General features: G+C 40.9%; 1 protein-coding gene across 1 annotated transcript in view; it reads left to right on the top strand.

Annotated features, from left to right (window-relative positions):
* The window catches only part of CFAP61 (cilia and flagella associated protein 61), a 319,261-nt gene that overhangs the window by 87,253 nt on the left and 206,339 nt on the right, over positions 1–25,669 (top strand). The window contains exon 9 of the mRNA XM_030826708.1: positions 8,689–8,780. Coding sequence (XP_030682568.1) covers positions 8,689–8,780 — 92 coding nt within the window. The remainder of the gene's footprint in view (positions 1–8,688; positions 8,781–25,669) is intronic.

Raw genomic sequence — 25,669 nt, 5'->3', positions numbered from 1 at the left:
TTTAAAGTCTATTTTATCAGAGACAAGGATTGCAACCCCTGCCTTTTTTTGCTTTCCATTTGCTTGGTATATCTTCCTCCATCCCTTTATTTTGAGGCTATGTGTGTCTCTGCAGGTGAGATGGGTTTCCTGAATACAGCACACTGATGGGTCTTGACTCTTTATCCAATTTGCCAGTCTGTGTCTTTTAATTGGAGCATTTAGCCCATTTACATTTAAAGTTAATATTGTTATGTGTGAATTTGATCCTGTCATTATGATGTTAGCTGGTTATTTTGCTAGTTAGTTCATGCAGTTTCTTCCTAGCCTCGATGGTCTTTACATTTTAGCATGTTTTTGCAGTGGCTGGTACCGGTTGTTCCTTTCCATGTTTAGTGCTTCCTTCAGGAGCTCTTTTAGGGCAGGCCTGGTAGTGACAAAATCTCTCAGCATTTGCTTGTCTGTAAAGTATTTGATTTCTCCTTCACTTATGAAGCTTAGTTTGGCTGGATATGAAATTCTGGGTTGAAAATTCTTTTCTTTAAGAATGTTGAATATTGGTCCCCACTCTCTTCTGGCTTGTAGAGTTTCTGCTGAGAGATCAGCTGTTAGTCTGATGGGCTTCCCTTTGTGGGTAACCCGACCTTTCTCTCTGGCTGCCCTTAACATTTTTTCCTTCATTTCAACTTTGGTGAATCTGACACTTATGTGTCTTGGAGTTGCTCTTCTCAAGGAGTATCTTTGTGGCATTCTCTGTATTTCCTGGATTTGGATGTTGGCCTGCCTTGCTAGACTGGAGAAGTTCTCCTGGATAATATCCTGCAGAGTGGTTTCCAACTTGATTCCATCCTCCCCATCACTTTCAGGTACACCAGTCAGATTTAGATTTGGTCTTTTCACATAGTCCCTTATTTCTTGGAGGCTTTGTTCATTTCTTTTTATTCTTTTTTCTCTAAACTTCTCTTCTCGCTTCATTTCATTCATTTCATCTTCCATTACTGATACCCTTTCTTCCAGTTGATCACATCAGCTACTGAGGCTTCTGCATTTTTCACGTAGCTCTTGTGCCTTGGTTTTCAGCTCCATCAGGTCCTTTAAGAGCTTCTCTGCATTGGTTATTCTAGTTATCCATTTGTCTAATTTTTTTTCAAAGCTTTTAACTTCTTTGCCGTTGGTTTGAATTTCCTCCTGTAGCTTGGAGTAGTTTGATCATTTGAAGCCTTCTTCTCTCAACTCGTCAAAGTCATTCTCCATCCAGCTTTGTTCCGTTGCTGGTGAGGAGCTACGTTCCTTTTGAGGAGGAGAGGCACTCTGCTTTTTAGAGTTTCCAGTTTTTCTGCTCTGTTTTTTCCCCATCTTTGTGGTTTTATCTACCTTTGGTCTTTGATGATGGTGACGTACAGATGGGTTTTTGGTGTGGATGTCCTTTCTGTTTGTTAGTTTTCCTTCTAACAGACAGGACCCTCAGCTGCAGGTCTGTTGGAGTTTGCTAGAGTTCCACTCCAGACCCTGTTTAGTGGCTGGGTATCAGCAGCAGTGGCTGTAGTACAGCGTGTATTGGTGAACCGCAAATGCTGCTGCCTGATCGTTCCTCTGGAAGTTTTGTCTCAGAGGAGTACCCGGCCATGTGAGGTGTCAGTCCGCCCCTACTGGGGCGTGCCTCCCAGTTAGGCTACTCGGGGGTCAGGGACCCACTTGAGGAGGCAGTCTGCCTGTTCTCAGATCTCCAGCTGCATGCTGGGAGAACCACTGCTCTCTTCAAATCTGTCAGACAGGGACATTTAAGTCTGCAGAAGTTACTGCTGTCTTTTTGTTTGTCTGTGCCCTGCCCCCAGAGGTGGAGCCTACATAGGCAGGCAGGCATCCTTGAGCTGTGGTGGGCTCCACCCAGTTCGAACTTCCTGGCCGCTTTGTTTACCTGATCAAACAACTAACTGGGCAATGGCGGGCACCCCTCCCCCAGTCAGTGAGTGGTAATTTTTTACAGCAGCAACAGGAAACTAACACAATTATGAAGAAGACAAAAGGGAAAGAGGCCAACCGTGGCACAAAAACATGTCAAGAAATAAGGACTTATTCACTCTTCAGAAAGAACTCCTTGAAAGAATTTTCTGTGCTCAATGTTAATTTTTTGCTTTTTGTTTTTTTTGTGTATCCATTGTATGTTTTTAGATTTGAGGGATGAGGCTTGCAAATAATATAACCCATTATTTTAAACTGATGACAACTTAACACTGATTTCATAAACAAACAACAACAAGCAAAAAGAAAACTAAAAAACTACACTTTATCTCCTGGCATTTTTGTTGTTTCTATTTATATCTTACTGTAGTATGTCTTGAAACATTATAGTTATTATTTTTGATCTTTTCATCTTTCTACTTAATATATGAGTTTACATACCATAATTGCAGTGTTATAATAGTCTGTGCTTTTATGTGTATTTACTATTACCAATGAGTTTTGTATCTTCAGATGATTTCTTATTGCTTATTAATGTCCTTTTCTCTCAGATTGAGGAACTTCCTTTAACATTTCTTGTAGGACTGGTCTGGTGTTGATGAAATACCTTTTGTCTGGGAAAGTCTTTATTACTCTTTCATGTTTGAAGGATATTTTTGCCAGATATACTATTCTAGGGTAAGAGTTTTTTTCTTCAGCACTTTAAATATATTATGCCACTCTTTCCTGGCCTGCAAGGTATCCACTGAAAAGTCTGCTGCCAGACGTATTGGAGCTGCTTTGTATATTATTTGTTTTTTTTTCTGTTGCTGCTTTTAGGGTCCCTTTTTTTACCCTTGACCTTTGGGAGTTTGATTATTAAATGCTTTGATGTAGTCTTCTTTGGGTTAAATCTACTTGGTGTTTATACTTCTTAGACTTGAATATTGATGTCTTTCTCTAGGTTTGGGATGTTCTCTGTTACTGTCCCCTTGAATAAACTTGTATCCCTATCTCTTTCTCCACCTCTTCTTTAAGGGCAATAACTCTTAGATTTGTCCCTTTGAGGCTATTTTCTAGATCCTGTAAGCATGCTTTATTCTTTTTTATTCTTTTTTCTTTTGTCTCCTCTGACCGTTAACTTTCAATTAGCCTGTTTTCAAGCTTACTAATTCTTTTGCTTAATCAATTCTGCTATTAAGAGACTCTGATATATTTTTCATTATGTCAGTTGCATTTTTCAACTCCAGAATTTCTGCATTATTTTTAAAATTATTTCAAATTATTTGTTAAATTTGTCTGATACGATTCGAATTCCTTCTCCATGTTATCTAGAATTTCTTTGAGTTTTCCTCAAATCAGCTATTTTGAATTCTCCATCTGAAAGGTCATATATCTCTGTCTCTCTGGGATTGGTCCCTGGTGCCTTATTTAGTTAGTCTGGCGAAGTCATGTTTTTCTGTATGGGTCTGACGCATGTGGATGTTTGTCAGTGTCTGGGCACTGAAGAGTTAGATATTTATTGTAGTCTTTGCAATCTGGACTTGTTTGTACTTGTCCTTCTTGGGAAGGCTTTCCAGGTATTCAAAGGAACTTGGGATTGTGAACTAAGTTTTTGGTCACTGCATCTATATCTGCATTAGGGGGATACCCAGAGCCCAGTAACATTTTGGTTCTTGCAGACTTGTTAGAGGTACCACCTTGGTGGTCTTGGATAAGATCCAGAAGAATACTCTGGATTACCAGGCAGAGACTCTTATTCTCTTCCTTTACTTTCTGTCCAACAAATGGAGTCTCTCTCTCTTTGTTGAGCCACCTGAAGCTGGGGGAGGGGTGACACAAAGCACCCTTGTGGCCACCAGCACCGTGACTGCACAGGGTCAAACCTTAAGCCAGCACAGCAATGGGTCTTGCCCAAGGCCCACTGTAACCACTACCTGGCCACTGCCTACATTCTCTCAAGGCCCTAGGGCTCTACAATCAGCAGGTGATGAAGCCACCCATGCCTGTGTCCTTCCCTTAAGGGCAACAAGTTCCCCTGGGCCTATGGAGGTCCAGGGATGCTGTCTGGGAGCCAGGGCCAGGAGTAGGAAACCTTAGAAATCTGCCTGGTGCTCTATTCTACTGCAGCTGAGCTGACTCTGACAGCACTAGGCAAAGTACTTTCCACTCTTCCCTCCCCTTTTCCCATGCAAAGGAGGCTCTCCCCATGTCTACCACCACCGCAGGCCCACAGGGAGTACTACCAGGGTACTACTGATGTTCACTTAAGGCCCAAGGGCTCTTCTGTCAGCTTGTGGTGAATGCTTTCAGGCCTGGGACTCACCCTTCAGGGCAGTGGGCTCTTCCACTGGCCCATGGTAGGTCCAGAGATGCCATTCAAGAGCCAAAGCCTGGAATTGGGGACCCTAAGAGCCTGTTTGGTGCTCTTCCCCACTGTGGCCAAGCTACACCTAAGCTCAAGACAAAGTTCCCTTTACTCTTTCCTCTGCTTTTCTCAAGCAGAAGTGGTCTCTTCTCGTAGCCACTACAGCTGAGAATGCGCTGATCACACCTGAAGTCAGCACAGCTCTTAATCTCACCCAAGGCCCATGGCTACTGCTGCTGATTATTCAGGGCCCAGGGGCTCTTTAGTCAGCACGTGATGAATCCTACTAGGACTGGGTCCTTCATGTCAAGGCAGCAGCTTCCCTTCCAGTCCAGGGTGTGTCTAGGAATGTCATCCAGGAGCCAGGGCCTGGAATAGGGACCTTGTGACTCTGCCAGGTGCCCTATCCTACTGTGGCTGAGCTGGTATCCAAGTTACAAGACAAAGTCCTCTTTACTCCCGTCTCCTCTTTTCAAGTGGAAGGAAGGAGTCGGAGTCTCTTTTGGAGCTGTGAGATGCGGTGCCTGGGATTAGGGGAGGAGTAACGCAAGCACTCTTTTAGCAGATCCAGCTGGTGTTTTACTAGGTCGCGTGTCCCGTAAGTCCGGTAGCTCAGTCCTTGTGGCCTAGACAGCCTTTCAAGTTTATTTAGGACCCCAGAGCACTTTTGCCTGTGGTGGCATGGCTTGCCAGAACTCAGGTTCCAACCACCAGGATGGGTGATTCCCATCTGGCTAGGACTGATGCAAATCCTCCCTCTTGGGGTGCCAGCTGAATTCTGCCTGGTGTTGACAACACTGCATTCCATTGCAAAGTCCCACAGGCACTGCACTTTCTCTCCCCAAGTGTACAGATTTTCCACGCCACATGGCTACTGCCAGGGGAAGGGGAAAGGTTAGTGTTGGCAATTCAAGACTGTCTTTCCTGCCCTCTTCAGTGCCTCTTTCAGTGATATGAAGTTAAAACCAGATAGTGCGATCCCTCCCCTGATTTTTGGTTCTTATGAAGGTGCTTTGTTGTGTACATAATTGTTAAATTTTGTGTTCCTGTGGGGAGGATGATTGGTGGAAGCTTCTATTTGATCATTTTGCTTTACCTCTTCCAGCACTATTTATTGTACAGTTTGTTCTTTCCCCCCTAATTTGAAATGCCATCTTCATCATATATCAACATTTCATAACTGCCTGGGACTATTTCTGGCTTTCATTCTGTTCTGTTCTTGCCCCAGTAACTCTCTGTTTTAATAACTATGTCTTTATAATGTCTTAATATTCAGTTGGGAATTTGGCCCAAGTCTTTTTGTTCATCTTTCTTAAATTTTTGTTTACTGTTTCTGCATATTTGCTCTTTTAGAATCAATTTATTTCATCACACAAAAATTAAGATTTTTGATGGATATTTAAAATAAATGTAAAAAGCACAAAATTATATTATTATTTATTCCTGAAGCCTTCAACATGTATTATTTTGCACTCTGTATGTATTATTCCTATTAGATAAAGAGCAGGATAGATCCAGAGTCTTGTGGGACCTAAAGTCTGACCCATTCAAGAGCTCTTTTTAAGGAGAGTAATGCAAAACGATGAATGCGGCATTAGATGCCGTGCCTTGGAGGAGCCTGTGCTGGGAAGATGCCTGAACTTCTAAGCTTTATTAGCTTCATGGTAAACCCACTTCAGATAAGCAGTCTCAGAGAGAAAGTCCTGACAAATTGTGCCTTTACTCCCACTAGAGTAAACCGATAGTTCATGACTTCTAAACTACTTAGATGGTATAAGCCATAAAAGAACAATTAAATCGCTCAGCTTCAGTTGTATTTTTAGTCATGTGTTACACAATACCACTGCCTCAGCTTTCCCCAGGATAACACCTCACATTTGAGGATCTCAGGGGACATTATGAACATTAACTAATTAAACCTCGCAAGACCCCAGAGACACTGGAGAGAGAGATCCAGCTTCACCTTGCCCAGTTCTGAAATGCAGTCACCTCTAGGGATGAACGTGGCAGCTGCTTAATAATCAACTGCAACACCTCACAACAGTTTAGTCAAGCAATTAGTCTTTGTAGTTGGTAATTGTCTCATGAACATTAGACCATTGACAGTTAAGTCACCAAGATTATTAGTTTACTGAAAATCTAATCCAGTCTTCAAGACTTTTTACTTTTTTGTAATCTTTTCCTAATTATAAAAGAAGCATTCACAGTGAATGTCTACTTTTAGTTGCATTTTTTTGTAGTTCTTCAAACTTAAAATAGGAAAGAAATATCTTTTTAATATATTAAAATAGGTAGTTACTGATAATAAGTTTTTTTAATTCACAAGTTTGCTGCTGATCAAAAGTAATAAATGATAGTAAAAGTTGGAAGAGTGGATACCCTTGAGAGGAGTATTGTGACTGGATGGGGAGATGAGGGAAATTTCTGGGTGTTGGAAATGTTTTATATGTTCTTTTTTTTCCTTTTTTTTTTTTCTTTTTTTGGAGATGGAGTCTCACTCTGTCATCTAGGCTGTAGTGCAGTGGCACAATCTTGACTCACTGCAACCTCCGCCTCCCAGGTTCAAGCGATTCTCCTGCCTCTCCTGAGGAGCTGGGATTACGGGTGTGTACCACCATGCCTGGCTACTTTTTTTGTATTTTTAGTAGAGACGAGGTTTCATCATGTTGGTCAGGCTGGTCTTGAACGCCTGACCTCAGGTGATCCAACTGCCTCAGCCTCCCAAAGTGCTGGGATTACAGGTGTGAGCCACTGTGACAAGCCAGTTTTATATATTTTTATAGGTGGTGGTTGTTCAGGAATAGACATATGTGAAATTCCCTGAGCTGTACACTTTTCATATGTGTGTTAATCTCAACAACAAAGTCAATAAGCCTAAAAAGCATGCTGCTCTTGTCATGATGAGAGTGCTAGAAACCCCAGATAGTCTTATCTGGAAAATTCTGCAGGTGCAGGACATATCAGGAGCTAGAGATATGACAGTTTTTATTTTCCTCAAAGCATCTTTCTTCAGAAGAGGGACTCTAAGTGCCTTACCCTCTCAGGACATTTTCTCTTCATGCCAAAAGAGCTACCTTTCATGCTAGAATGTGACTCTCTGTCTCATTGTGCCTTCAACATTATGTACCTCTTCGACTATGCCATTAACACCTCCCTGGGCATCTCATTTTTCTCTTAGAATTTCATTCATTTACCTACATCTTTGCCAGAAGTAAGTATAATGCATTAGTGACCCAGATATTTGGGGTTGAGAGGCATCTGCAGGGGCCATTGTTGTAGCTGGCACTAGAAGAACACCATGGGAGAGGAGGAAGCAGAGAGGACCCTGGCTGCTCTGGCCCTGCAGTGTCTGATGTGATGCTTGAAAACAAGAAGGCAGAGCAGCATGCCCACACTCCCGGGGACAGCAGCAGTCTCTGGAGCCTTCAGCGGGCCCAGAGTCCCTCTTACGTCTGTGGCAGCGCTTCTGAGGAGGGGAAGCCATGAGCAGGGCATCCTAGGGCTGCTCTGAGCTGAGGCCCAAAGGCTGAGAGCAGATGTCGTGGCTGAGAACCCCCAGCAGAGCGGACACTGGGTGAGGCACAAAGGAGAGGACATCCTCCAGTGATGTGTTCTCCGAGATCACCCTCTTTAGGCATGGAGAGATTTCAAAAGAGAAAAAAGGAGGGGAGGAGGAGGGAGAAGGACCTTTTTAGACAAAATGGGAAATGTTTTTCTTCTGTAATTTTTAGTAAAGGTTAAATACATGAAGCCTAAGCTACCCTGATTTTTGACTTTCCACAACTTACTAAAACACCAATGCTCAGCTCCAGTTCTTCTTGAAAATAATTTCTATTACAAAACAGAAAAGTGAGCATTGTGACCGCTGGCAGAGTATGAGTTCAGAGTATTTCCAAACAAAGAGAAAGCAGCCCTTGTGCTAAGCCTTGGCATTCAGGTAACACTGATGTCACTCACTGTGGCCTTTTCCACCTTCTGCCTGGAGCTCGTTTCAAAGCCCACCATCGAGGAAGCTGATAACCTATTGTTTATAAACTTCAAAAGGGGCTGCTGTCAAAGGATCCTATTGCTCAGGGACTGGCAGAGGTTGAGGGCCTCCCGTGGCCCAGGCCTGGGCCAGGTCCATTGCCCATCTTCCCATCTCCACAACTCCCCTGGGCAGCATCATGCAGATAAGGGCACAGAGAGATGGAGGGAGGGAAGAACTAGCCCAGGATCCCTCCTCAGTGTCAAAATCCGGGTGGGCTGCAGAGACCTGCTCTTCCTACCTCAAGGTACTGCTCTCTAGAATAAAATTCTTCAGATCCATTGTAATTTAAAAACATGTCACCATGCTGTCTAATTTCCTGTGGTTCTGCAGATATTTATCATCTGTCGTTATTCTATCCCTTCTCTCAAAGATGCTGAGCTCAGGAGTAGCAGCCGGGCTTCCCAAAAAATAGTCGAGGAGTCGCAGGAACCTGTCTCTCCAGATACCATGGAAAACATCCAGGTGAGAGAGACCATCCCTCCATGCCTAGGGTGGGGGGATGGGCCTGGGGGCTACTTGTGACATCAGGGGCATCTCTGGTGCTGGGGTCGCTACCAAGAAGTTCTAATGCCTGATGCAGAAAAGGCCTCACTAGTAGTAAGCACACCGCGAGCTGGGGGAAACAGAGGCCTCTGTGTTTGTAACGGACAAATCAAAGCCTCACTGGTATGCTCCAAAATTCAGGTCAGAGCAGAATGTCAGCCTTGCCCTACCTTCCTCCGTGACTTCAGGAGGCTGAGCCAGATAAAACTGCTCATTTAAACTCACTGGGAAATACAGGCTTTCTGAAGAGACTGACACACTATCTGCATACTCAAATGGGACAGCATTTTCCTTCCTTCCCTGACTGGGCCCTGCAGACATAGAAACATCTGCCCCATCTCCCAGCAAAGTCCCTTCCCAGCAAAGAGGGGATTCAGGGGAGATCTGAGTCTTTTAAAGAAGATTATATGGCATGGATTAGATTGATGGAAATGAAGCTGATGAATGGAATTAGTTTTTTTTTAAGAGCAGTGCTCTTGTTTTTATGCTAAGGTGCAGTAACAGAGACTGGATTTACTCTCCTGCCTAAAATAACCAAAATGTGGCTAAAATATAGAAAACATTGTTCATCACTGTAACAAAGGCCAGCGATGCCTGGGAGGCAGGAAACAAGCCAAGCGAATCCTATGGCTGCCCCAGCTGACTGCCTTGACCGAGCTTCTAGGTCACAATGCAGGGCAGGAGGAGCCAGAAGACCTCCCGAGTCTTCAAGTCCATGCAGACTAGAGCGACTAAAGTCTGAAGGACAGAGTACTAGAAAGGACAGAGTGCACAGAGAGGCATCATTGATCAGCAGATCAGTCAGGCAGTCAGCTGAGTGCTGATCACACCAGGCATGTGAGGAAACCCCTTAAGGCCAGCCAGGCTTAGAAAAGAACCTCTGAAAAGGATGAGGATTAATAGTGCCCCTGCCTGTACAAAGTTAGGAATAGTGCCTGTTCTCACCAGCCAGACTGGAAAAGCTTATGATTTGCAAGAGAGTGCACAAAAGAGTCTTGAGGAGAATAATTAGTTCTAGAGAGGGCACACTCCAGTCCTGCCTAAAAAATCTTTAAAGCAAGAGCTAAAAGAATCAAAGTAACTTAACTGAGTCCCAGAACAAAGTACAAGACTATCTATAGGAATACAGAATTACTTGGCACCCACCAAGATGAAATTCACAATGTGTGGAATCCAATAAAGAATTACCAGCACTCACAAAACTGGTAATACATTATGCATAAGGTGGAGATAAATCAATCAGTTGAAACCTACATATGAAAATATGTTAGAATTAATGAGCAAAAACATTAAAACAGTTATTATAACCGTATGTTCCAAAGGTTAAGGAGAGACGTAAAAGATATAAAAATGCCCCAAATCAAACTTCTAGAGATTAAAAACTACAATCAATAAGATGAAAAATACACTGGAAGGATTAACTCCAGGTTAGGCATTGCAGGTGAAAGATTAGTGAACTTGAAACAAATGTAAATGAGATTTTTTTTAAAGATACGTATCAGTGAGTTTTGGGACAACTTCAAAGACCTAATATATGTGTAATAGAAGACCACATGAAGAGAGAGATTCCTAGGACAGAAAAAACACATTCGAAGAAATAATGACTGAAAAATTATAAATTTGATGAAAACAATATAGTCACAGATACAAGAAGCTCAGCAAACACAAGAACATAAAGAAAACTACACCAAAGTCACTGGGAAACCAGTGATAAAGAGAAAATCTTAAAAGCAGCCAGGAGTAGGTTTGGGGGAAGTCAAGTTAGGAACAGAGGAACAGAGATATGAATAACAGCAGATTTCTTATTGGAAATAATACAAGCAGAAAGATAATAGGATCACATCTTTAAAGAAATAGAAGAAAATAAACTCCACCCTAGAATTTTATACCCAGTAAATATCTTTCATTCAAAATAAAATGTGAAATAAGAGTTTGCCCTACACAGAAAAGGTGGAAAGATGCATCACCAGCAGACCCACATTACAAGAAATGTTAAAGAAAGCCCTTTAGGCAGAAGGAAAATGATATCAGATGGAAATTTGGCTCTACACAAAGAGTTGAAGAGCACTGGAAATGGTAACAAAGTGGGTAAATGTATAAGACTGTATCCTTAATATTTGTATCTTGTTAAAAGATAGTGACTTCACAAACAAAAATAGTGCGGGGTTTATAACATATATAAAAATAAAATGTATGACAAGAATAGCACAAAGAGCTTGAGAGGAGACCCAGAGGGGAAAAGTATACTATTTTAAGGTTCTTATATCTAAAGTGCTATAATATCACCTAATGACAGTCTGTGATAAGTTAAAGATGTACCACTAATGTTACAAATCAGATTCAAAGAGTTATATCTAATAAGCCTATAGTTGAGATTAAATATCATCATAAAAATACAAAATTAGACAAAAAGAGAGGAAAAAGGGAGCAAAGACTAGATGGGACAAATTACAAGATGACAAACTTAAACCTAAGTATGCAATAATTACATTAAATGTAAACGTTCCAAATGTCCCAATTAAAGAGCATGTGTATAAAGCAGATATAGAATGGATAAAATGCAAAATTCAGTTATATGTAGACTATAAAAATGCACTTCAAATATAAAGATACAATAGGCTAGATTTAAAGAACGGAAAAGGATACACCATGCCAACACTAATCAAAAGTTAGCTGGAATGGCTTTACTAATTTCAGACAAAGTAGATTCCAGAACAGAGAATACTATAAGAGATAACAAAGGCCAAGAGAATGTAACAATCTTAAATACTTATGCACCCAATGACAGTGCTTCAAAACATATGAAGCAAAAAGTTGTAGAACTGCAAAGATCAATAAAAATTATCATTAGAGATTTCAATATGCTGCCCTCAATAATTGATAGAATAAGTAGACAGAAAATCAGTAAGGATAAAGAAGAGTTTAATGACAGTGTGGACCAGCCTTGCCCCACCTCCTGGCCTGGGTAGCTGACATGCAGCACAGTGGCCCTCAGCATCCCATCAGATGTGACACACTGAATAATGTGGAGCTTGTTGGCTGCAGCCGTGGTGGCTGAGGGAAGTGCTGTCTGGATGCTGCATATGGAACCACTGTGTTCTCAGTGTGTAGATTCACAGATAGACATGAGTGAATAATAATAGAAAATGGCATGGAACATTGGGCATCAATGTCAAGATGATGCTGGGTAACACCCTACAACTGGATGAACTAATGAGTGAAGAAGAGTATGAGAAATATGTAAAATCCATTGAGGAGTGAGAATGGGACCTCTCAATAAACTAGAATGAAACAACTTAATTCAGCATAGTTGTCTTAAATTAGTAATAGATGGAAGACATAAAATAGCAACTTTTGGCATTACCAGTGGATAAATAAACTACTCCCAACACTGCTGCTGGAAGAAAATACCCCTTTTCTAAAGATTTCAGACAAACACAATATGCATCTTTTTCACAATATTCTATGATTTTTAGGCTAGGCTCTAGTTATAATATTTAGAATTCATGAAGTTATCTGTGGTGAGAACTAGCTGTAAAAATTATGTATCTTGAGGATAACGTTATATCTTCAGCTTTATATAATATTGTAACTTCCTTATATCCATTCCTGGATTTGCGTCAAAATACTTAATGATGTTTGCATTGAAAATAATTTGGGAGTGGAGAAAAGCTTTTGTTAGTTGTACAATGTCAGATGAAGAACAATACTGTTTTTTAAGTTTCAATAGTTTGGGGGCTAAAGTGGTTTTTGGTTACATGGATAAGTTCTTCAGTGGTGATTTCTGAGATTTTAGTGCATCCGTCACCTGTGCAGTGTACACTGTACCCAATATGCAGTCTTTTATCCCTCACCCCTACCGGCCAAGTCCCCAAAGTCCATTATATCACTCTTTTTTTTATTATTAATATACTTTAAATTTTAGGGTACATGCACACAGTGTGCAGGTTTGTTACACATGTATACATGTGCCATGTTGGTGTACTGCACCCATTAACTCGTCATTTAGCATTAGGTATATCGCCTAATGCTACCCCTCCCCACTCCCCCCACCCCACAACAGTCCCCGGAGTGTGATGTTCCCCTTCCTGTGTCCATGTGTTCTCGTTGTTCAATTCCCACCTATGAGTGAGAACATGCAGTGTTTGGTTTTTTGTCCTTGCAATAGTTCGCTGAGAATGATGATTTCCAATTTCATCCATGTCCCTACAAAGGACATGAACTCATCATTTTTTATGGCTGCATAGTATTCCATGGTGTATATGTGCCACATTTTCTTAATCCAGTCTATCATTGTTGGACATTTGGGTTGGTTCCAAGTCTTTGCCGTTGTGAATAGTGCTGCAGTAAACATACGTGTACATATGTCTTTATAGCAGCATGATTTATAGTCCTTTGGATATATACCCAGTAATGGGATGGCTGGGTCAAATGGTATTTCTAGTTCTAGATCCCTGAGGAATTGCCACACTGACTTCCACAATGGTTGAACTAGTTTACAGTCCCACCAACAGTGTAAAAATGTTCCTATTTCTCCACATCCTCTCCAGCACCTGTTGCTTCTTGACTTTTTAATGATCGCCATTCTAACTTGTGTGAGATGGTATCTCATTGTGGTTTTGATATGCATCTCTCTGATGGCCAGTGATGATAAGCATTTTTTCATGTGTCTTTTTGGCTTCATAAATGTCTTCTTTTGAGAAGTATCTGTTCATATCCTTCGCCCACTTTTTGATGGGGTTGTTTGTTTTTTTCTGGTAAATTTGTTTGAGCTCATTGTAGATGCTGGATATTAGCCCTTTGTCAGATGAGTAGGTTGTGAAAATTTTCTCCCATTCGGTAGGTTGCCTGTTCACTCTGATGGTAGTTTCTTTTGCTGTGCAGAAGCTCTTTAGTTTAATTAGATCCCATTTGTCAATTTTGGCTTTTGTTGCCATTGCTTTTGGTGTTTTAGGCATGAAGTCCTTGCCCATGCCTATGTCCTGAATGGTATTGCCTAAGTTTTCTTCTAGGGTTTTTATGGTTTTAGGTCTAACATTTAAGTCTTTAATCCATCTTGAATTAATTTTTATATAAGGTGTAAGGAAGGGATCCAGTTTCAGCTTTCTACATATGGCTAGCCAGATTTCCCAGCACCATTTATTAAATAGGGAATCCTTTCCCCATTGCTTGTTTTTGTCAGGTTTGTCAAAGATCAGATAGTTGTAGATATATGGCATTATTTCTGAGAGCTCTGTTCTGTTCCATTGGTCTATATCTCTGTTTTGGTACCAGTACCATGCTGTTTTGGTTACTGTAGCCTTGTAGTATAGTTTGAAGTCAGGTAGCGTGATGCCTCCAGCTTTGTTCTTTTGGCTTAGGATTGACTTGGCGATGCGGGCTCTTTTTTGGTTCCATATGAACTTTAAAGTAGTTTTTTCCAGTTCTGTGAAGAAAGTCATTAGTAGCTTGATGGGGATGGCATTGAATCTATAAATTACCTTGGGCAGTATGGCCATTTTCACGATATTGATTCTTCCAACCCGTGAGCATGGAATGTTCTTCCATTTGTTTGTATCCTCTTTCATTTCATTGAGCAGTGGTTTGTAGTTCTCCTTAAAGAGATCCTTCATGTCCCTTGTAAGTTGGTTTCCTAGGTATTTTATTTTCTTTGAAGCAATTGTGAATGGGAGTTCACTCATGATTTGGCTCTCTGTTTGTCCATTATTGGTGTATAAGAATGCTTGTGATTTTTGTACATTGATTTTGTATCCTGAGACTTTGCTGAAGTTGCTTATCAGCTTAAGGAGATTTTGGGCTGAGACAATGGGGTTTTCTAGATATACAATCATGTCATCTGCAAACAGGGACAATTTGACTTCCTCTTTTCCTAATTGAATACCCTTTATTTCCTTCTCCTGCCTGATTGCCCTGGCCAGCATTTCCAACACTATGTTGAATAGGAGTGGTGAGAGAGGGCATCCCTGTCTTGTGCCAGTTTTCAAAGGGATTGCTTCCAGTTTTTGCCCATTCAGTATGATATTGGCTGTCGGTTTGTCATAGATAGCTCTTATTATTTTGAGATACGTCCCATCAATACCTAATTTATTGAGAGTTTTTAGCATGAAGGGTTGTTGAATTTTGTCAAAGGCCTTTTCTGCATCTATTGAGATAATTATGTGGTTTTTGTCTTTGGTTCTGTTTATATGCTGGATTACATTTGTTTATTTGCATATGTTGAACCAGCCTTGCATCCCAGGGATGAAGCCCACTTGATCATGGTGGATAAGCTTTTTGATGTGCTGCTGGGTTCGGTTTGCCAGTATTTTATTGAGGATTTTTGCATCAATGTTCATCAAGGATATTGGTCTAAAATTCTCTTTTTTGGTTGTGTCTCTGCCCGGCTTTGGTATCAGGATGATGCTGGCCTCATAAAATGAGTTAGGGAGGATTCCCTCTTTTTCTATTGATTGGAATAGTTTCAGAAGGAATGGTACCAGCTCCTCCTTATACCTCTGGTAGAATTCGGCTGTGAATCCATCTGGTTCTGGACTCTTTTTGGTTAGTAAGCTATTGATTATTGCCTCAATTTCAGAGCCTGTTATTGGTCTATTTGGAGATTCAACTTCTTCCTGGTTTAGTCTTGGGAGGGTGTATGTGTGGAGGAATTTATCCATTTCTTCTAGATTTTCTAGTTTATTTGTGTAGAGGTGTTTGTAGTATTCTCTGATGGTAGTTTGTATTTCTGTGGGATCAGTGGTGATATCCCCTTTATCATTTTTTATTGCATCTATTTGATTCTTCTCTCTTTTCTTCTTTATTAGTCTTGCTAGTGGTCTATCAATTTTGTTGATCTTTTAAAAAAACCAGCTCCTGGATTCATTAATTTTTTGAAGGGTTTTTTGTGTCTCTATTTCCTTCAGTTCTGCTCTGATTTTAGTTATTTCTTGCCTTCTGCTAGCTTTTGAATGTGTTTGCTCTTGCTTTTCTAGTTCTTTTAATTGTGATGTTAGAGGGTGTCAATTTTGGATCTTTCCTGCTTTCTCTTGTGGGCATTTAGTGCTATAAATTTCCCTCTGCATACTGCTTTGAATGTGTCCCAGAGATTCTGGTATGTTGTGTCTTTGTTCTCGTTGGTTTCAAAGAACATCTTTATTTCTGCCTTCATTTTGTTATGTACCCAGTAGTCATTCAGGAGCAGGTTGTTCAGTTTCCATGTAGTTGAGCGGTTTCGAGTGAGTTTCTTAATCCTGAGTTCTCGTTTGATTGCACTGTGGTCTGAGAGACAGTTTGTTATAATTTCTGTTCTTTTACATTTGCTGAGGAGTGCTTTACTTCCAACTATGTGGTCAATTTTGGAATAGTTGTAGTGTGGTGCTGAAATAAATGTATATTCTGTTGATTTGGGGTGGAGAGTTCTGTAGATGTCTAATAGGTCCGCTTGGTGCAGAGCTGAGTTCAATTCCTGGGTATCCTTGTTAACTTTCTGTCTCGTTGATCTGTCTAATGTTGACAGTTGGGTGTTAAAGTCTCCCATTATTATTGTGTGGGAGTCTAAGTCTCTTTGTAGGTCCTTCAGGACTTGCTTTATGAATCTGGGTGCTCCTATATTGGGTGCATATATATTTAGGATAGTTAGCTCTTCTTGTTGAATTGATCCCTTTACCATTATGTAATGGCCTTCTTTGTCTCTTTTGATCTTTGTTGGTTTAAAGTCTGTTTTATCAGAGACTAGTATTGCAACCCCTGCCTTTTTTTGTTTTCCATTTGCCTGGTAGATCTTCCTCCATCGCTTTATTTTGAGGCTATGTGTGTCTCTGCACGTGAGATGGGTTTCCTGAATACAGCACACTGATGGGTCTTGACTCTTTATCCAATTTGCCAGTCTGTGTCTTTTAGTTGGAGCATTTAGTCCATTTACATTTAAAGTTAATATTGTTATGTGTGAATTTGATCCTGTCATTATGATGTTAGCTGGTTATTTTGCTCATTAGTTGATGCAGTTTCTTCCTAGCCTTGATGGTCTTTACAATTTGGCATGTTTTTGCAGTGGCTGATACCGATTGTTCCTTTCCATGTTTAGTGCTTCCTTCAGGAGCTCTTTTAGGGCAGGCCTGGTGGTGACAAAATCTCTCAGCATTTGCTTGTCCGGAAAATATTTGATTTCTCCTTCACTTCTGAAGCTTAGTTTGGCTGGATATGAAATTCTGGGTTGAAAATTCTTTTCTTTAAGAATGTTGAATATTGGCCCCCACTCTCTTCTGGCTTGTAGAGTTTCTGCTGAGAGATCCACTGTTAGTCTGATGGGCTTCCCATCAGACTAGATGGGAACCCGACTAGAAAGGTAACCCGAACTTTCTCTCTGGCTGCCCTTAACATTTTTTCCTTCATTTCAACTTTGGTGGATCTGATAATTATGTGTCTTCGAGTTGCTCTTCTCAAGGAGTATCTTTGTGGCATTCTCTGTATTTCCTGAATTTGAATGTTGGCCTGCCTTTCTAGATTGGGGAAGTTCTCCTGCATAATATCCTGCAGAGTGTTTTCCAGCTTGGTTCCATTCTCCCCATCACTTTCAGGTACACCAATCAGACGTAGATTTGGTCTTTTCACATAGTCCCATATTTCTTGGAGACTTTGTTCATTTCTTTTCATTCTTTTTTCTCTAAACTTCTCTTCTCGCTTCATTTCATTCATTTCATCTTCCATCAGTGATACCCTTTCTTCCAGTTGATTGCATCGGCTCCTGAGGCTTCTGCATTCTTTACGTAGTTCTTGAGCCTTGGCTTTCAGCTCCATCAGCTCCTTTAAGCACTTCTCTGCATTGCTTATTCTAGTTATGCATTCGTCTAATGTTTTTTCAAAGTTTTTAACTTCTTTCCCATTGGTTTGAATTTTCTCCTGTAGCTCAGAATAGTTTGATCGTCTGAAGCCTTCTTCTCTCAACTCGTCAAAGTCATTCTCCATCTAGCTTTTTTCCATTGCTCGTGAGGAGCTACGTTCCTTTTGAGGAGGAGAGGTGCTCTGCTTTTTAGAGTTTCCAGTTTTTCTGCTCTGTTTTTTCCCTATCTTTGTGGTTTTATCTACTTTTGGTCTTTGATGATGATGACGTACAGATGGGTTTTTGGTGTGGATGTCCTTTCTGTTTGTTAGTTTTCCTTCTAACAGACAGGACTCTGAGCTGCAGGTCTGTTGGAGTTTGCTAGAGGTCCACTCCAGACCCTGTTTGCCTGGGTATCAGCAGCAGTGTCTGCAGAACAGCAGATTTTCATGAACCGCAAATGCTGCTGCCTGATCGTTCCTCTGGAAGTTTTGTCTCAGAGGAGTACCCGGCCATGTGAGGTGTCAGTCTGCCCCTACTGGGGGGTGCCTCCCAGTTAGGCTGCTTGGGGGTCAGGGACCCACTTGAGGAGGCAGTCTGCCTGTTCTCAGATCTCCAGCTGCGTGCTTGGAGAACCACTACTCTCTTCAAAGCTGTCAGACAGGGACATTTAAGTCTGCAGAGGTAACTGCTGTCTTTTTGTTTGTCTGTGCCCTGCCCCCAGAGTTGGAGCCTACAGAGGCAGGCAGGCAGGCCTCCTTGAGCTGTGGTGGGCTCCACCCAGTTTGAGCTTCCCGGCGGCTTTGTTTACCTAAGCAAGCCTGGGCAATGGCAGGCACCCCTCCCCCAGCCTCGCTGCCACCTTGCAGTTTGATCTCAGACTGCTGTGCTAGCAATCAGCGAGATTCCATGGGCGTAGGACCCTCTGAGCCAGGTGCGGGATATAATCTGCTGGTGTGCCGTTTTTTAAGCCTGTTGGAAAAGCGCAGTATTAGGGTGGGAGTGACCCGATTTTCCAGGTGTCGTCTGTCACCCCTTTGTTTGACTAGGAAAGGAAACTCCCTGACCCCTTGCACTTCCCGAGTGAGGCAATGCCTCGCCCTGCTTCGGTGCGCTGCACCCACTGTCCTGCACCCACTGTCTGGCACTCCCTAGTGAGATGAACCTGTTACCTCAGATGGAAATGCAGAAATCACACGTCTTCTGCGTTGCTCATGCTGGGAGCTGTAGACTGGAACTGTTCCTATTCGGCCATCTTGCTCCACCCCTCGCCCCCTTATTTGTTAAAACGGGGATAATACTACCCCTGAGATCCCTGGTTCCATTAAGATGCTCAGCTTCATTCGGCAACTCGCAGACACCAAGCACCTATATCACTCTTAGCTTATCTCCCACTTTTGAGCGAGAGCATAGGATATTTGCTTTTCCATACCTAAGTTACTTCACTTAGAATAATGGCCTCCAGCTCTATCCAAGTTGCTGCAAAAGACATTATTTCATTCCTTTCTATGGTTGAATGGTATTTCATACTGTATATACCATATTTTCTTTATCTACTTGTTGGTTGATGGACACTTAGGTTGGCTACATATCTTTGCAATTGCAGATCGTCCTGCTGTAAACATGCATGTGTGTGTGTCTTTTTCATATAATGACTTCTTTTCCTTTGGGTAGACACCTAGTAGTGGGATTACTGTATCAAATGGTAGTTCTACTTTTGGCTCTTTAAGGAATCTCCAAATTGTTTTCCATAGTGGTTGTACTAATTTACATTCCCACTGGCAGTGTAAAAGTGTTCCCTTTTCACCACATCCACACCAACATCTATTGTTTTTGACGTTTTAAGTGTGGCCATTCTTGCAGGAGTAAGGTGGTATTTCATTGTGATTTTAATTTGCATTTTCTTGATGATTAGTGATGTTAAACATTTTTTCATGTTTGTTGGCTGTTTGTACATCTTCTTTTGAAAAATATCTATTCATGCCCTTTGACCACTTTTTGATAGGATCATTTGTTTTTTTCTTGCTGATCTGTTTGAGTTCCTTATAGATTCTGGATACTAGTCCTTTGTTGGGTACATAGTTTGCAAATATTTTCTCGCACTCTGTGGGTTGTCTGTTTACTTTGTTGATTATTTCTTTTGCTGTGCAGAAGCTTTTTAGTTTAATTAGGTCCAATTTATTTGTTGGTTTTTTTATTTTTTTATTTTTTGCATTTGCTTTTAAGGTCTTAGTCATGAATTCTTTGCCTAAGCAAACATCCAGAAGAGATGTTTTTTAAATGTTATCTTCTAGAATTTTTATGGCTTCAGGTCTTAGATTTAAGTCTTTAATCCATATTGAGTTGATTTTTGCATAAGGTGAGAGATGAGTATCCAGTTTCATTCTTCTACATGTGACTTGTCAGTTTTCCCAGCACTATTTGTTGAATACGGTGTTCTTTTCCCACTTAATGTTTTTCTTTGCTTTGTCAAAGACTAGTTGGCTGTTAAGTATTTGGCTTTATTTCTGGGTTCTCTATTCTGTTCTGTTGGTCTACATGCCTATTTTAATACCACCAGTATTATGCTGCTTTGGCAACTATAACCTTGTAGTATAATTTGAAGTCAGGTAATGAGATGCCTCCAGATTTGTTCTTTTTGCTTAGTCTTGCTTTGGCTATGCAGGCTCTATTATGGCTCCATATGAATTTTCGGATTGTTTTTTCTAGTTCTGTGAAGAATGACGATGGTATTTTCATGGGAATTGCATTGAATCTGTAGATTGCTTTTGGCAGTATGGTCATTTTCACAATATTGATTCTACCCATCCATAAGCATGGGATGTGTTTCCATTTGTTTGCATCATCAGTGATTTCTTTCAGCAGTGGTTTGTAGTTTTCCTTGTAGATCTTTCACCTCCTTGGTTAAGTATATTCCTAGGGTTTTTTTGTTTTGTTTTTTGTTTTTGTATTTGTGGGTTTTGTTTGTGTCTGTTGTAAAAGGGATTGAGTTCTCTATTTGATTCTCAGCTTGGTCATTGTTGGTATGTTGTAGTGCTACTGACTTGTGTACATTAATTTTGTAACCTGAGACTTTACTGAATTTACTTATCAGATTTAAGAGCTTTTTGGATGAGTCTTTAGTGTTTTCTAGGTATATGATCATATCATCAGCAAACAGCAACAATTTGACTTTCTCTTTTCCAAATTGGATGCCCTTTATTTCTTTCTCTTGTATGATTTCTCTGGCTATGACTTCCAGCACTATGTTGAATGGAAGTGGTGAAAGTGGGCATCCTTGTCTTATTCCAGTTCTCAGAAGGAATGCTTTCAACTTTTCCTCATTCAATATGATGTTGACAATACTGTCTTAATTTTGCAATGCACTGAATTTGCTGGTGCTATTTATATACAGTGAAGCAAGAGCTTGGCAGTAGAATAAGAATATAGTAATAAAACAACTTCATTACTCATGAAAAAACATGCAGACAAAACCACTACTGACCGATTTGGCCTAATTGACATATATAAAATACTTCACTCAACAAAAGCAGAATATACATTCTTTTCAAGTATGCATAGAACATGGAAAGTTTACCAAGATAGACCATATTATGGGCTATAAAACAAGACTCAATAAATCTAGGATTCAAGTTATCTGAGATATGGTCTCTCATGACAAAAGACTTACAAGAAAATAAAACTGCAGATCAGTATTTCTCATGAACATTGATGAGGAAATTCTAATAAAAACTTAGCAAACTGGAAGATGGCAGATAGGAAACAGGGCGGACATGCAGCTCCCACTTGGATGGACAGAACAGCATGTGGAGATTCACACCATGAACTTTTGCTTCGGAAACCATCACAGGAGCATACCAGGAAAACCAAAAGAAACCACAGATCCTTGTAAGAAGCAGCAGACTGCTGCAATTGCCACAAGACAGGCGAAAAACTGTGAATTTAATCTGAAAATCCAGATTACAGGAGAAAGATGTAACCTTACCTGCTGCTGAAATGGATTTAGTGTGAAATATAAAAGTAGAAGCAGCAGTGGGAAGAACGTTGTAGGCACTCCCGTTCTCCAGCTCAAGCCCAGGGAAGCCATCCCTGACTATATCTCACAGACATCCTCGGGGAAGGCAGCCCAGATTTTGGGAGGGGTCACAGGGTGAAAGAAGCTTCCAACTGAACTTTGTGATAATTTTGACTGACCACAAACCCTCTTGGGCAGAATCCTGGGGATGAATGGGAACCACTGCAGAAAGGAGTGCAGGAGTCACAGCCAACAGTGTGGGCAGATGAGGAGGGGCGTGGCCTGAAAGCCATACTTGCTTCCTCAGTGGAGAAACTTATAGCCTGGGGCTGAGTCTGAGTCCTACACACAGGCTGCCTATAGATAAACTTGTCACTCTTAGCAGAGCACGGCAAGAGCAAGACTGGCCTTGCCAACTCCATGGGAGCTAGGTGAAACCTATTGTAACAGGCTTTCCCCCACTTCCCTGGTGACAGAGACAGCCATAATTCCCTCTGGAACATAACCCCATGGGCCCACCACCCCCCTACACTCCAAAGTGGCTTCCGTAAGCCCTGCTCAAGGAGGATCTGAGCTCAGACCTGCCTATTCCTACCCACACCTGATAGTATTTCTCTACCCACCCCAGTAGCCAGTCACAAAAGACAAAAGCTTGGGATCTTTATGGCCCTGCCCATCACCTGAGAAACCCAAATTCTTATCCTGGCCAACACAGGGCAAGCTTATATCCCCCTTCTACTATTGCAGCTGGTCCTCTCTCGAAAGTGCCACCTCCTGGCTTGAGGCCAACCAACTCAAGACATTACAGCAACTCATGACAGAGCAACCCTGTTCCAAGAAAGGAGAAAATAAAAACCAATTCCACTGCCTGAAACATCCTGGATAACCAGTGGTCCTGAGTCTGTCCACATGACAGCTTTACTGCTTGCATAACTAGCATTTGAGAAAGCCAGCACACTAAGCATGTCTACAACCAAGGACTCTCACAGGGCCTACTTCACTCCCCTGCCACCTCCACCAGCGCAGGTGCTGGTATTCATGGTTGGGAGACCTGAAGATAGATTGTATCACAGGACTCTTTGCAGACATTCCACAGCAACAACCCAGAGCCTGGTAGCCCCACTGGGTTACCAGACCCAGAAGAGAAATAACAATCACTGCGATTTGGCTCTCAGGAAGTCCCATCCATAGGGGAAGGGGGAGGGCAACACATCAAGGGATCACTCTGTGGGACATAAGAATCTGAATAGCAGCCCTTGAGTTCCAGATTTTTCCACTGACATAGTCTACCCAAATGAGAAGGAACCAGAAAAGAAATTCTGGTAATATGACAAAACAAGGTTCTGTAACACCCCCAAAAGACCACACTAGCTCCCCAGCAATGGATCCAAACAAAGAAGAAATCTCGGAATTGCCAGATAAAGAATTCAGAAGGTTGTAAAGCTCCTCAAGGAGATACCAGAGAAAGGTGAAAACCAACTTAAAGAAAATTTTTTTAAAAATACAGGATATTTATGAAAAATGCTCCAGAGAAATAGATGTCATAAAGAAAAAAATATAGCTTCTGGAAATGAAAGACACACTTAGAGAAATACAAAATGCACTTGAAAGTTTCAATAATAGATTAGAACAAGTAGAAGAAAGAACTTCAGAGCTTAAAGACAGGGCTTTCAAATTAACCCAATTAGACAAAGAAAAAAGAATTATTAAAAAATGAACAAAGCCTCCAAGAAATTTGGGATTATGTTAAACAGCCAAACCTAAGAATAATTGGTATTCCTGAGGAAGAAGAGAAATCTAAGTTTGGAAAACATATCTGAGGGAATAATCAAGGAAAACTTCCCTGGCCTCACTAGAGATCTAGTCATCCAAATAGAAGAAGCTCAAAGGGCCAGGTGCGGTGGCTCACACCTGTAATCCCAGCATTTTGGGAGGCCGAGGTGGGTGGATCACGAGGTCAGGAGATTGAGACCATCCTGACTAACACGGTGAAACCCTGTCTCTACTAAAAATACAAAAACAAAATTAGCCGAGCATGGTGGTAGGCACCTGTAGTCCCAGCTACTCAGGAGGCTGAGGTGGGAGAATGGCATGAGCCCAGGAGGTGGAGCCTGCAGTGAGCCAAGATGGCACCACTGCACTCCTGTCTGGGTGACAGAGCAAGACTCTGTCTCAAAAAAAAAAACAAAGCTCAAAGAACATCTGGGAGATTCACTGGAAAAAGATCATCGCCCAGGCATATAGTCATCGGGTTATCTAAAGTCAAGACAAAGGAAAGAAAATTAAGACCTGCGAGGCAGAAACGTCAGGCCACCTATGAAGGAAAACGTATCAGATTTATAGCAGATTTCTCAGCAGAAACACTACAAGCCGGAAGGGATTGGGTCCTATCTTTAGTCTCCTCAGACAAAATAATTGCCAGCCAAGAATTTTGTATCCAGCAAAACTAGCTTCACAAATGAAGGAGAAAGTGTTTTTCAGACAAACAAATGCTGAGAGAATTTGCCACTACCAAGCCAGCACTACAAGAAATACTAAAAAGAGTTCTAAATCTCGAAACAAAACTTCAAAATACATGAAAATAGAACCTCCATAAGCATAAATCTCACAGGGCCTGTAAAACAATAACACAATGAAAAAAAAAAACACCAAGGTATTCAGGCAACAACTAGCATGTTGAATAAAACAGTACCTCATATCTCAGTACTAACATTGAATGTAAATGGTGTAAATGTTCCACTTAAAAGACACAGAATGGCAGAATGGATAAAAATTCACCAATCAAGTATCTGCTGTCTTGAAGAGACTCACCTAATTCATAAGGACTCCTGTAAACTTACAGTCAATGGGTGGAAAAACTTATTTCATGCAAATGGAAACCAAAAGTGAGGAAGTGTAACTATTTTTACATCAGAGAAAACATACTTTAAAGCAACAACAGTTAAAAAAAAGTGGGACATTATAAAATGATTTAAAAAAAATCAGTCCTACAGGAAAATACCCTAATCCTAAATATATATGCACCTAACATGGTAGCTCCCAGATTTATAAAACAATTGTTACTAGACATAAGAAATGAGATAGATGGCAACACAATAACAGTGGGGGACTTCAATACTCCATTGACAGCATGAGACAGGACATCATGACAGAAAGTCAACCAAAAAAAATGGACTTAAATTATTCCCTAGAACAAATGGACTTAACAGATATTTATAGAACATTCAACACCCAACAGCTGCAGAATATACATTCTTTTCATCGGCACATGGAACATTCTCCAAGATATGCCATATGATAGGCCACAAAACAAGTCTCAATAAACTTAAGAAAATTGAAATTATATCAAGTACCCTGTCAGACCACAGTAGAATAAAATTGGAAATTAACTCCAAAAGGAACCCTCAAAACTATACAAATACATGGAAATTCAATAATCTGCACTTGAATGATCTTTGGGTCAACAGTGAAATCAAGATGGAAATAAAAAATTATTTGAACTGAGTGATAATAGTGACACAACTTATCAAAACCTCTGGGACACAGCAAAAGTGGTGTTAAGAGGAAAGTTCACAGCATTAAATGCCTACATCGAAAAGTCTGAAAGAGCACAGATAGACAGTCTAAGGTCACACCTCAAGGAACTAGAGAAACAAGAACAATCCAAACACAACCCCAACAGAAGAAGAGAAATAAAAAGAACAGAACAGGACTAAATGAAATGGTAACAAAAAAAATTCAAAAGATAAGTGAAACAAAAAGCTGGTTCTTTGAAAAGATAAGCAAAATTAATAGACCATTAGCAAGATTAACCAAGAAAAGAAGGGAGAAGATCCAAATAACCTCAATTAGAAATGAAATTTCTAATTGATATTACAACCAATACCAAAGCAATACAAAAGATCATTCAAGACTGCTATGAACACCTTTATGTGCAGAAACTAGAAAATCTAGAGAAGATAGATAAATTCCTGGAAATATACAACCCTCCTAGAT

This window comes from Nomascus leucogenys, chromosome 13 (genome assembly GCF_006542625.1).
Source record: "Nomascus leucogenys isolate Asia chromosome 13, Asia_NLE_v1, whole genome shotgun sequence".
NCBI lineage: Eukaryota > Metazoa > Chordata > Mammalia > Primates > Hylobatidae > Nomascus > Nomascus leucogenys.
The sequence above is the reverse complement of the archived record's forward strand: the minus strand, read 5'-3'. Positions and strand labels throughout refer to the sequence as shown.